General features: G+C 41.6%; 1 protein-coding gene across 3 annotated transcripts in view; it reads right to left on the bottom strand.

The window, feature by feature from the left end:
* Window positions 1-1489: 1489 nt before the first annotated feature.
* dbn1 (drebrin 1) overlaps window positions 1490-14136 on the bottom strand; it is a 167159-nt gene continuing 154512 nt past the window's right edge. For 2 of the 3 annotated variants that reach the window (XM_030068339.1, XM_030068338.1), the window contains 3 exons: window positions 12775-13280; window positions 12569-12668; window positions 1490-10341 (listed from right to left, as the gene is read on the bottom strand). In XM_030068339.1, the coding sequence (XP_029924199.1) occupies window positions 10286-10341; window positions 12569-12668; window positions 12775-13280 (662 nt within the window). In that variant the 3' untranslated portion in view covers window positions 1490-10285. The remainder of the gene's footprint in view (window positions 10342-12568; window positions 12669-12774; window positions 13281-14136) is intronic. The other variant, XR_003929340.1, reaches the window with a different exon arrangement.

Consider the following 14136-nt stretch of genomic DNA (forward strand, 5'->3'; position numbering starts at 1 on the left):
TCACTTGTTTCAAGTGAATTTTCACTTGAAACAAGTGAAAACTGTCTAAAAACAATTTACTTCTGAGATGATCATGTCTTATTTTAAGTGTAATGAGATATTTTGACTAGAAATAAGATATTTTTGACTTGAAATAAGACAAATAATCTTGGTAAGATTTTGCGTTTTTGCAGTGCAAAAAAGATTACAATTTGTAAATATGTGGTTTTTATTGGACAGTGCCAATATGTTGTTAGCACTGACCATGGACTGTTGTCTGATAGTGTGCCAGGGAATTTTTGACTTAATAGTGAGATCCTCCCAAAGAAGCAAATGCAGACACACACACACCCATGCTGTGAATGTTTAGCTGCCAGTGTACGATATGCAGCGTCCACACCCTGAAGAGCTGAAGGGGAAGGCTGCCGCCTCATCTGCATTTTGTTGTTGCTGCTTTGTGCTTCATGTCTGTGTGTGAGTCACAGGCTGGAAAAGTCCCACATTCCTGGACTGACTATTTGGAAGTCAGTGGTGCCGATGTCTCTTCAATTCAGTGCCGCTGAATAAAACCTTGCCTGTGAAACAAGAGACGTGTCTGGTCAGAGTTACTCCTGTTTTGCTCCGTCTTCACTGTGAGGACGGGGACGGCTGGGACACACTGAAAATCTGTCTCAGAATGTCAATTATTCTCATAATGGAACCACAGGTGTGTCTGTAGGAAGCCTGTTGATAGCAGTCTGAACATATCTGTGTCAAGTACACATTTACAGCTTTGTATGACTGTGGTCCAGTGAAAACCTCATATCTCCAAAACTCCAAAACATTTTAAGGAGTTAAGAGGAGCAGACATGCTTTTAGTTAAATGAGTAAGTCGAGTCAAAAGAGTGAACCTGAACAGGATCCAGTCATTTTAGTGGTGCCAGATCCAGGGGGATCCTTCAACAGAAACAAAAACAAAAACAAAGAAAAAAGGAAAGAAAGAAATGGAAGCAACATAGAAAAAAGCCATGTGAGCATATTTTACGGTATTTTACGGTTGTATCTTAAGTAATGGATCTGGGATCTGGCCAGATCCTAAAAAAAAAAAACAGATCTGGTGCATCTGTAATAGGTTCTGGGAAGATTTAATAAACTCAAGTGTTATAGAATATTCTAAACCTAACAGAGCAGCATGTAATTGTTCAGCTGAAGTTAAAAATATGGAAATCTCCAGAACTGGATGTAGGAAGTTTTCACTGGAGTGAGGCTCACGTGTTAACTAGTGTGAACATACTGACAATCAATGAAATGTCCTTGAGCAAGACATTGAACCCTCTGTGCAAGTCACCGTGGATAAGATTGGCAGAAAAATATTAAAAGGTAAATACATACAGGAATCCAGGGAATGAATCATTTGGAAAGTTGTTGGGACACTCAAACTGAAAACAGAAGGCAGAAATAAAGGCTGCAGTACTTCAAATAGTTTGCTGACAGGTGACACAATAACAGTCTCTCTCAGGCCAGGTTTGGAGGTTTTTTGAAGTCTTTTATTAACATACAGTACATCAGCACTTTAGCATGTCACAAAAGATCTTGTGCTTATTTCAAAAAAGAGAGCGTGTGAGAAGCGGACGGAAAAAAGGAGGAGAAGGAGGAAAATGAAAAACAAAGTACAAAATGAGAAAAGAGAAAGAAAAGTCTTAGAGAGAAAGAAGGGAGTCAAAAAGGAACGGCTAAGCCTTGCTTTAGGGCGTGATGGGGTGGGGGGGGGGGGGGGGGGATTGTAGTAGTAGTAGTTGTACTTGTAATATTAGAGTAGTAGTATTTTTGTCCTTGTAGTGCGGAAGGGAGAGAGTAATAGACACTACCGGGAGCTGTTTCAGGGTCGGAGGAGGCGGCAGGACATTAGAATTGGGCAGAAAGGAGCTCAGCCACAGTTAAAGATGCAGGGTTAGGAGAGTCTCAGCTCAGTGTCACACACAGAGAGGCAGTGGGGTGGCAGAGGGGAGGCACAGGTTCACTGCCAGTCGCCTGTAAAGATTTACCAAGTCTCATTATTAAAGAAAAACTCATGTGGTTACATCGCAGCTCCCAAACACACCAGTGGTTCTCAAACAAACGACATCAGGGAGCTGACTCATTTACAAGGAAGCTTCCTATCACCTTGACAACTAGAAAAGGACATTTGTTATTAGTCACCTATTTTGTCTACAGGGTTACGTACAGTAAAAGGGCTAATGTCCAGCCAGGCGGTCATTATCGCAAAATAAACCCTGACAGGGTGATCAGATCTGGTATTGTCCTGAACGGGTTTCTTTTGCAGTAATGACCAGGCTGCTTATGAAAGAAAGCAACAATTTGACACAAAATGTGAATTTTGAAAGATTTTATTAAACACACCTACTGCACATTTTAGTCTACATTCCTCCTTGTTGTTTCCTCTGGTTTTCGTTTCTATTCTGGTCATAGCTCAGCCTCCAACCATGAATCAGATGTTGCCCAAGTAAGCAGAGATTTTTATGTTGTAATGGCTTCTTTGCTCCAGCAGGGGTCGCTATCTAGCCTGATTAATTGGTTGTAAATGGAGCAGACTTTCAGCCTGGTGTGATATAACAAACCTGCTTTGTCTCCGTCCATAGCAACAGTTATTCATGAGGACGGACATTGCTCAGAAATATCACACCACAGAATGCCATGACTGACCAATCAGAATTGAGTATTTCCATTCCATGGTAACCAAAAAAAATTAATTTTATCTAAGCCTGTCAGTGTGCTGGAGGTACTCATAACTCTAGCTACCTTATGGCAAGCTAGCTAATATGGAGTCCGATTACTTCCAGTGGGATGACTAGCAGCTATGCCAGGCAAGTTACGTTACGGAACAAGCAACAACAAGAAGACATCAGGCGGTGAAAGGCCAAGTAACTGGGCTTTACTAACATAACTCACTCACCTTTGGATACATTTCAGTTAAAACATGCCACAGGTCTCATGCACTTGCATCTAAAAAAAAACCTTTTCATTCAAAACTTGCCTTGCCAAGTGACGCTTTTGTCCACCAATAAAATAACCAGATATGAGGATTTTTGGTCTTACGGGATATCGTATGCAGCAAAGAACCACCTGGTGTTTCTTTAAAACTTTGCCAACTCAAAGAAGCTAATGTGTCCTATGCTCCCTGCTGTACCTAGACAGTCCTAAATGGCCGCATTCCCGAAGACTGTCACCAAACTAGGAAGCTTCCTTGTGCATGTGATGGACCCCAAGATTCAAGAGGCTGCGGGTTTTCGCCCCAACAAAACACTACAGCAGCATTTCACTGATTTGCACACTCAAAAACAAGCAAAAGAGTGGCTAATCAGTGAGATGAGCTGGAGTGAAAACCTGCAGCCTCTCAGGCCTTGATGGCTCGTGGTGGAGAGGAAGTGTCAGAGCGTGACCGCTGCTCATATCCGCTGATTAATAAGAGATAATTAAAAAAAAAAAAAGCTCAAATTGTCCCTAATCAACTGGCTGACCTCTGGAGTATGCCCATCTATCGGCCTCATTACCGGCTGACTACGCCGCCTTCCCTCAGAAGCTCACCTCCTGCCTCCTCGCTGCCACAGCACCACACCGCCGAGAGCAAATTCAGCTCCACAACACCACATCAAACGTCTGGGGAAACGCCCGCTCCATCTCAAAATAAACATGCTTTAAAATGCTGTGACCCATCCGGGTCAAAGGTACAAAGAAGTGTTAGTGGTACAGCAATCATAGTAATAATAGCATTAATAATACTAATAATAACAATAAGTTGTAAATCAGTATAAGGATTAATAAAATCAGTCCGTCAAAGCTATTTACATCAAAATACTACGATGGTTTATCATTTTTATTGCTCCTGGGTTCAACTCAAAGCAGGGACATGAACAGATAGTCTTGATTTATTTATTATTAGCATTTATTTAACTTGACTCCAAGGCCTGAATCATGTGAATAGCAATGTGACTCATGGAGAGTAGAGTTAACTCAGGCTTGAAAATTTAAAGGTCCCATATTACAGGAATTCAGATTTTCCTCTTATTTATTTACATGTATGATCAGGTGTTCTACAAGGACAGTATTATAATTTGATGTGACTTGAATGGTTGAAAGTATTGCATTTTCAAAAAATTCGCCTTATTTCTCCAACTCCAGGCTACTCCAGGAAACGCATCACAGCTGGACTCCAGAAATCTGCCCAATAAGGCCATTTTGCGGCATTTCAACTGGAAAGCCTTCACCCAGCAGGTTCGCCTCGTCTGAATGAGAGGAGCCGCTGCTGTCGGCCAGTCAGAGTGGTGAGGACTTGGTCTGCACAGTCACTGAACAAATTCAACTTTTAACTGAGCTACATGTATTTGCAGAACATAATGAAGAGCATTATTCTTGTCCTGAGCCAGAGAAGATTTGATAACAAAAAAATATGAAAACTGAATATGGGATCTTTAACCAAGGCCAGGCCTGTGTGTGTATGTGTGTGTGTGTGTGTGTGTGTGCATGCCTGAAGCTGAAAATATTTTCTGCATTGATAAATGACAAATAGTTGGATTGTTCATCAATATTTTTGAGCCAAACATGCTGCAACCCCAAGGTCATCATGTTCTTCACCAGATACTATGAGGAATCCCTGGTGGAACTACACTTTTCTTCAGAAAGATCTCAGCTAAACTCCAGTTCCCTAAATGCTGCATGGGTTCATATCGGCCAGGGAACGGCTCTTGGCACTGGAAAATAACAGTTTTTGCAATGGTGCATTGGAGGACTTTGGAAAGAAAACGTGTTTTTCATAATCTCAAAGATGCATCAGCCCAGTGAAAATGTTTCATCTTCCCTATGAATTCCCCTTCCCAAGCGCCTGCTCTCCGACTGGAATTCAGAGTCAGAGTCAGACAGACAGAAATGAAAGGCAGTCTGGAGCCATGTTGGGGAGAGTTGCACCATGGGAAATCTATTCTTAAACTTTACAGGAAGGAAAAGTGCTACAAATTTTATAGATTATCATCGACGACAATCAAAAATATTACTAAAGAGTTAGTGGCAATGCTACGTCTAGACTGTAAATCGGATATTAAGACTACTGTGAAACATCTGCAAGGAGAAAACAAAGAATGGACAAACATCCTCTGTCAACATGACAGCACAGAGGTAGTCCAGCAGTGGAGTTACTGTACAAATAATACACCTGCATCATCTACTGGTGAATGTGTGAACTGCACTGTGGAGGAACAGGGAGAGAATGAGAGACAGGGTTGAAACAAACAAACAAACCAACAAACAAAAAAGGTTGAAACTCAAACAGTGTGAACAGTAACGTATCGGCAGAGGATGTGGAGAGGAGGAATGTTGTAAAGCAGAAAGAAGCAGCTCTCTAGCCATCTTTGCACAAAAACACGCTGTACTCGTCACATTGACCAGCGGTGGTTCTCAACCCAAACAGTGAGCAGGCCTGCGTCGTGGATGATGATGGGATTACAGCTATCAGATTACAAAAAAACAGACCTTGTAATCTGTTACCCACTGATCACACCACATGCCTCTCAAGGACTATTTCTCTTCTTACTAAACTGAATGGTATTTTACTCCATTTTTGCAAAGTTACAAAACTGTTGTCAGTAATATTATAGTCGGTAACGCCGCCTGGTCAGTTTCATGGTAATATGCTTTAATCATAGGATCACCTGTAGAGAAACCTACATGCATGTGCACTGTACTGTAAAGTGTGGTCAAGGCAAGGCAAGTTACCAAGTTAATCAAAGGAGTGCAAACACTTAAAAAAAAGTGCTTGCCTGGTCGATTACATAGAAACAGTTTCTTTCAAGGGCAAGAAAATGTTTGGTTTGTGAAATTATGGATGATTGGGAACAAAAAAAAAATGTATTATGCAGCATTTCTAAAATACAGAGAGGCTGTAAATGATTCTGTCAGCCAAGTTAAATTGTGATAAACTGTATTTTAACTTTACTATTTTGTGCAAGCAATGACTTTTATTGGCACAGGTTTCCCTGTAAATCAGAATGTATTGGACAATGATTAGGAATCAGAATAAATAGCATTAGATTGTGTAACTGCTTTGGAGTGGTCCAGCAGATCACTGATTAGAATTTAAAGCACTGAATCAGCCATTATCTGGTGGATTGGTGGTGGTGGGTGGGGGTGGGGGGACTATAGTAGATTACATTCTGAATCCACCCAGCTGTGCCAAGGCATGTTGTGAGGCCAACTCAGACGCATCTTCACATTTCAATATCTGCTGCGTTTTTGTTGAGAGAAAATCAATTCAATAAATATATTTTCCCCTCCAAATTCATTCAAACTGTGCCACAGCCAGCAGCTCACCGCACTTCTTGTCACTCTGGTGTGATTATAAACATAAATTGGTGTCACCTTGCTGTTTTGCCAGTTTGCCTGTGCACTGATGAGGTTGAGAAGCGCCGCTGCTCAGCTCACAAGCCGCCACGCCGCCAGCTGAGGCCTGGTTCACATCTCTGCATCGTCCATGCTGCTAGAGCTGCACAGAGCTCACTTTCACCTCTGTCTGGTTGTGGAGTACACATGTTCAGCTGGCCAATGAGAAGTCTGTGTGTGAGTGCGTGTGTTGACTATGTGACAGAACCTGTTGTCGTTTCTAAGAGGGAGCCGATTGGACGCTCATGAGCAGCACCAACAGCTGCAGCTGCTGTGATTTGTTCCAGTGTCGGCAAATTTCATCGATTTTTCTATCGCCCTGGAATTTTTTTTCTTTTGTTGATTCCTTCCTTTTCTTTGACCTTTTAAGTATACAAGCTGAGAGACTGTGGTGTTAAAAGTAATAGTGTATTTATGCTGTATTTACTTCTTATTGAAAGAAGTGAAACAACAGGAAGACATCTCCTTGCTACAACCTGGAAACATTCATATTTAATGTCTCAAATAACTGTGATGTATTTAAACTCAACCATAAAAAACTGTGACCGATATTGCTCACTTTTCAAAAGTAAAGTTGATTGCCCTGAATAAATAATAATTATATAATTTTTAATATGTATTACCTTGGACTGCTGCTTGGTGAATGTGTGTTCGGCCTATGCTGATAAACTTTTGTGTCAGTACACGATGCCAAGTGGGCGGCATCACAGCCTACAGAAAACCCCCATATCCTGCTGCACTTGTTATTCCCACTCTGAGGCTGATGTGTGTTTTCTCAGTTGTCAGCTTATATTTAAGTCTAATTAAGTATGATTATGATTTGAACACAGTATTAGAGCCAATCTTGCTCAGCTGTCTTTTAAGATAAGATTTAAAATCAGAGCACAGCACTGAATAACAAGTGGCTGCTTGATTCTGACCCATTAATTAAGGATTGGAAAAAAATCTAAATAGCATCAACAAGTGATAAATAAGTGAACCTGATCTTGGGAGAAGTTTGTGAAATGACCATAATGTCCTAAAAATGACCTTAGTGTGTGTTGGGTTTTCATGTTTTTCGTCAGACATGGACTTATCATGCAAACTGCAGAGGTTTAAACCAAGCCTCACTGCTGGCTGGCTCCCGAAAAGCATCTAAGCCCCTGGATCATCTTTGATCCACTGTAAATTAATGAGCCAAGATGCTGCAGATGCTTTTCTGAAACTGGGCTCTGTAACTTCACAATGACTATCCGAGTGTTCTAGATATAATTATTATTGCCTAGGAGTTTTTTTTTTTTTTTTTTTACAGGAATTTACAACAAAGACGTCTGCTGTTGTCGCTAATATTGAAAAAGATCCTCAATATCAATTCTAGCACACTTTTTGACAGGTATTAAAAATATAACCTCCCTCCCCATCTGTGACTCCAGTTTCCGGGGAGAGTTAAACAAGCTAAACAACACAACGACAAATACAGATGTTACTTTTTGCATTGGCACAGAACAAAAGCAGTCAGGTGGCAGACCTGGGTCAGACAGTGTTTGCAAATAATCTTTAGCATTTGCGTAGAGCCGCTTGGAGCACCAGACTGGGTTTTGTGAGGTTCCAAATGTTAGGTAAGTTGTCAGTCTTAGAAAAGTGCGTACAGTTTGAACAGTTTCCTGAAATGATTGGAAACCGTCTGGTGCTTGTCGTATTTTCCTGTGTGGTAAATCCTTCCCATCTGCACCTAAGTTAGCTGAAACAAACTACAGAAAGTATTTTCAGGTGGCGTTCACACCTGCTGCATTGAGTCTGGTTGAAAGGAACTCAAGGAACCCCCTTAGTGCGGTACATGTGGGTAGGTGAGAACGCTCTAATCAAACCCTGGTGCTCATCAAATGTTCAGCAGTCCGCTTGACAGAGCCAATCTTAAATTAGTTCCAGGTGAATTCTGAAACGGTAGCAGGGTGTCCCCAGCAACAGGAGAAATCGTTTTTTAAATTAACTTTTATGAGTTCTCAAGATGGCCATTTGATCATTCTTGGTCGTGATCCTAATTTGATCATAGTTTTGCTGCACCAACCTTTGTTACCTCCAAACCAAACAACAAACAATTTTCTCCTTAGGATAACTTCCTCTCAAATGGGCATCTGGGGTTTACTGTGTGCATGGATTTCGGGGCTCCTTGACATGGAAAAGTCTAAGACCACTACAGTAATGTATGTGAAACTCACAACTTACCTGACGTTCTCACTCAATCTATCTATCTGTCTCAATCCGATAAAGCCAATTCATCTTGGTACTGCATGCAGACTGCATGCAGACTAAAACAAAATACTAAGAAAATATTAGCGAGTACTTTGTGACCCAGGTTTGTCTAAACCCTGATCCCACATCTCTGCCTGCACAGCCTATCCATGCCCTCGCATCTCCTTCCCTCTCTCTCTGCAGATCAGTGGGACAGTAAGGCCTAATCGCCATGACATGAACATTAAAATCTAGACAGGATTAGACAAGGCAAGGCATCCTTCTCACCATGCTGCCCCCCCCTCCCCTCCCAACAGGTACCGGGCCCCCAGCTGTCCCGTTAAAACTATGCAGAATATGACGGTGTGTGGATTTTACTGCCACTCTTTCTTTTCCATTTTCAGGACCTGGAGGCAAAGATGACTTCTCATGTGTAGCCTTGGACAGAGTGAGAGTTCTCCAGAGGAATAGGAATAATATAAAGAATTTTTTTTTCTCTAGTATGCACAGGCCAAATCTGGCTTTGGAACTCACAGTGGTCACCTCATCCCAAAGCCAGATTCAATGCCAAGTTTGCCTAAAAAAACACTATTAGTACTTCAAAAATATCTATATTTATCTAGAACACATTTTGAAGTCAAATGCAAAAAAGACTTTTTTTTGAAGATTTTTTTTTTTTTTTTTTTTTTTTTTGGATAGTGTTAATAAGTCAGTGGAGCAAAAAAGATTAATTTTGGGGAACCACAGGGCAGGGCTGGTGCAGAAGCTGCTGTTCATTCATTAAGGAGGCAGAAAAAAAAGGTAGTGTACACTGAAAAGCATCCATATTTACAAGTCATTTCAGCTTGACTTCAGTCTTAAAATCTTATAAAAAGGAGTGAAAAAGGTCAAAAGGGGTAACTTATTTTAAGAATTTTCTGGAATCATGTCAGTTCTTCAAAAGAGGTGTCTTCAACCAGGTTGCCAACAAACAAAACAAAATTCCTGAAAGGAGGTGGGGTGCATTGGAAAAAGTGAATTTTTTCACTTTTTTTTCCTTTTTTTTCAATAAAGAGTGAGATCTTAAGACTAAACAATCGACTTGTGAAGATGAATATTTTTTGCAGTGCTGCTGGAAGGGTAGGAGAAAGGCAGAGGGAATAAGGGAGGTAGAAAAGAGGTCAAAGAAATGGAAAGAAAGAGGATATATATATATATGGCAGCTGTATTGATCCATTGTGATTACAGTTTTATACTGGGGTTATTAAAGCACTATCGACTAGGTGTGCAGGCTACCTGCCGTACACAAGGGTTCATTGTCTCTAATATAAAGCTGTGCGCTACTTTGCTGTGTAATAAATCATATACACAAACAAAAGTACCCCGCTCCCAGCTATTACATCTGCATAGCAAAAAAAAAAAAAAAGAAGAAAAACCAAATAAATAAAGTAACAAACACACAGAAGAAAAAACCCTCGTAAAACAAGCTTTCCAACCCATTAGCATCTTTAACGATAACTCAAACCCTTTTTAGGTGGCTAACTTTGTTTTTCCTTTAGGAGATTATACAGAAGTTGTTTTGATGCAAGACTTGCTATAACTTTTTTTGTTTGTGTTTTGTTTTTTAGAAAAAAAAAAAAAAATCTGATTCTTGGTGATGTGCACTTTCTACTTCCTCTTGGTCCGGTGGTGGTTTCTGATTGGCCGGTTAGTCGTCATCCTCGTCAACCACGGGGTCCGTGTCCCAGCACGTAATGTCAATCTCTGAACATACAGCACACACACACACACACACACACACACACACACACAGTTTTGAGTTATTTCTCATGGTGACTGTTGCTGTTGACATTTATTCTGTAAAAGCTAGCCATACGGTTCATCTTGACAAGTCTGTTCCATATATCTTTTGTACCTAGTGTTGCAAAGGGGTGGAAATTTTCTGGTAAATTTCCCGGAAAGTTTCTGAGATTTTTGCTGTCACTTTTTTTCCAATTTTTCCGAAAATTCCCAGGAAAATTCGGCTCGGGAATTTTGGGAATTTGGGAATTTTGAGACCGGGTGGCCACGCACACCGTGCACAATGTTTCCAGCCAGGGGAGCTCATGTCACCACCAGGAGAGCTGTGCTCCCCTTTGCTCCCCCTTATTTCGCACACTGGTTATGCCAATATTCACGACAGTTTGACTCAGCTGGGGAAAATTCCCGAAAATTCCCTGGAAATTCATTATAATGTAACATGTTTGCATGCATATCTGCTTGTAACAAACCAAAATGTTTATTATGTATATATGTATATGACCAGGTGAATGCAGTGAATATAAATTCCCGAAAATTCCCCGTCAATTTCCGAAAATTCCCATGGAAATGTTCCAACTTTGAAAATTCCGGGAATTTTGCAACACTATTTGTACCTCAACAGTCCACCTGTCAATCTTATTGTTACTGCGTCTTTTCAGTCAGCTGCATCAAAAATCTGCCAGCAACCACAGCCAGCATCATCATAGAGGTCCAGTGGATCATTAGCTGAGCACAAATGATATCACTGATATAATAACCGGGCTTGAAAAGAAAAACATTGTGGTGTAGCTGTAGGTCAAATCAGTAATGGAATAAGCAAAGGTTGGTGATCTTTAAAGGATTTGTTTCAATGTAGCGCACTGTGACAGAGTAAAATCTCTGTCTTTAGCCATAGTCTCTCCTCCAAAACACTCTGGGCCCTATCTTACACGCAGCACAAAGAGGCCCAAGCAGCACCGGGCAGCAACAGTGTTTTTGCTGATCCCCAGCTGACACAGTTGTCCTTTTCCTGTCTAACATCCAAGCAGTTGAAAGTGACCAACAAAAACCAGGTCTGAAGTCAGTGGCACATTTTTCACTGTTATACTAAGTGCAGATAATCCAAATAGTGATGCGAGCCTACAAAGATGGGTGTACATTGCACATACAGTACAGGCCAAAAGTTTGGACACACCTTCTCATTCAATGCGTTTTCTTTATTTTCATGACTATTCACATTGTAGATTCTCACTGAAGGAATCAAAACTATGAATGAACACATGTGGAGTTATGTACTTAACAAAAAAAGGTGAAATAACTGAAAACATGTTTTATATTCTAGTTTCTTCAAAATAGCCACCCTTTGCCCTGATTACTGCTTTGCACACTCTTGGCATTCTCTCCATGAGCTTCAAGAGGTAGTCACCTGAAATGGTTTTCACTTCACAGGTGTGCCTTATCAGGGTTAATTAGTGGAATTTCTTGCTTTATCAATGGGGTTGGGACCATCAGTTGTGTTGTGCAGAAGTCAGGCATTGAATGAGAAGGTGTGTCCAAACCTTTGGCCTGTACTGTATATTCTGTGCTTTCATTTTGTGCCCAAGGAGATCCCATTCTTCTGCAGAGAAGCGTTCCTTCTTACCTGGAAAATCTGCCATTATAACAGAAATCCACCAAGGTGCAAGCGTACATGCTTCTTAAAGGGAATGGGAGATGGCACTCTGACATTTAATGAAGAGACTAAGTACAGCCCTACTGAAACATGCTCCTGGTGCAACGACAATCTTTTGTGCCGTTAACATAGCAGAAGTGGACTTGGACATGCTCTTGCGCCATTTGTGCCATGCTGCTCAGACTGTGCACTTAGATAGAGTCCTCTGAGATGTAGCTTGACAAGAATCAGCTCAGTTAACCTGAACTGTTAGCTAGCTCACTAGCCATCAGATTAATTTATCAAACCACAAGATGCAACCCACTAACGACAAAATAACCTCTAGCAGACGTGTTATCTAGTGCACAAACCCGATGTGTTAACAACAAGACAGTGATCATTATGTGACCAGGTGCTATGGGTAGCTTGCTGTTTATTTTTTACAGTAACAGTGGAACTACGGCACCTGAATCTTTTTTTTTTTTCTTACATTTTATGTTGTCATTTTGTATGAAAAATGTTTTTTTTTTGTTCACCAGAGTTTCAGTTTACTATTCTCACCTGGTGGCTTGTTATAAAAGGCCGGCATAGGTTTAGCTGAGCACTCATCGGATTGGCCAAATTCCTCTTCCTGTGATTGGCTGAAATAGCCTTCACTAGCCTGTATGGACCAAAAACAAGCAGAAGAAAGAAATTACTTAAAAATAAACAAACAGGCAGGAATCCCCTGTAGCTGCAGCAGGCGCATTAAAGTTAGCCTCCCTGACCTGAGTCCCTTCTTTCAGCAGCGTCTCCCCATTGGTCATCAGCAGCTGTCCGTCATCCAGCTCCTGCCCCTCCCCTGATGCGTGCTGCAGTGCATGCTGGTAGCTGAGGGTCATCTGGTCAGAGCCTGCCACATCCACCAGACTGGAGGGGTCGTCGTCAGCGCCTGTGCCTGTGCCTGAGCAGAACGTCCCATCCATCATCTCATCGAAGCTGAGGAGCGGCTGGGGCCGGCCGCCGCCGCTGCTGCTGCTGGCAGCGGTGGTTGGCGCCACGTCGGCCAGTTGGGCATCAGTGCTGTCACTCATCAAGTCTACCAAGTGGGAGGACTGGGAGGGGGCAGTGGCAGGGGCAGGGCCGCTGTCCCATAGCTCAACCAGGCTGTCTGTCCCGGACTCCCACACAGAGAAGTTGGCTGAGTTGCGAGCCTGCGGGGCGACGCTCTGCACCGGCTTGGTGGGAGTCGACTCCTGGACTGGGGACTTCTGCTCCTGCTTTGGCACTGAATCTGGTGGGAAACAAAGAGACAATATTTAATCATCATAATCATCTGTGGCTGTGACACATTTGTAAGGAAGCTTCGTGTCACTTTGGTACTGAGTTAGGAACCTATCGTCCAACAGGTTACATGGATTTAGACGACCTAACAAGGAAATGCTGCATGACTAGCATAGCATTCCATGAAGCACATTAACACCAGTTGCCATGTTCATTAAGGCTCCTCTAATGTAATGTGATGTCAGCTACCTTACAGGTGCTACGTCAGGATGCTCTGTCCAATAGGTAAATGTAATGGCAGTGGTTTTACAGAAACTTACCGCAATATTCACATAAAATGTTCAAATTTAAGTTTAAGTTTTCATCTGAGAACACATTTTCTTGAAACAGGGACCATTAATTTAAGAGGATATCAAAGATTTTTTACATTGCTAGGCATTTTTGGATTTCCCAACGGAAGGCTTCAGTCAAAACTGGCTAAAATAATGTATCTTAAAAAGAAGCTCCCAATGTGTCTTCACCTGAATTAGACCTTGCAAATTCCTACTTGCCAGCTGTGTCTGAGACAGAGCCTATGACACTGTCATTTGAATAAATATCCGCTCTGCTACAATGTAACACTTAGGATTTGTCGCTTCAGTCAACTGAAAATAATACGCAACACGCCCGATACACCCTATTTACAACACACATGCGTGGTTGCCACCCAGTGTGTGAGTGGCTGTCAACCTGTCAACCTCAAAACACTGTTGTGAATGGAAATCATACACCCACTGTTACCCAGATTGATGCTGCGGGTAGCAAAAAAAAAAAAAAAAAAAAAAAAAAAAGGATTCAAGAAATAATTATTATTTTTGTCAAAACGA

This window comes from Myripristis murdjan, chromosome 14, assembly GCF_902150065.1.
Source record: "Myripristis murdjan chromosome 14, fMyrMur1.1, whole genome shotgun sequence".
NCBI lineage: Eukaryota > Metazoa > Chordata > Actinopteri > Holocentriformes > Holocentridae > Myripristis > Myripristis murdjan.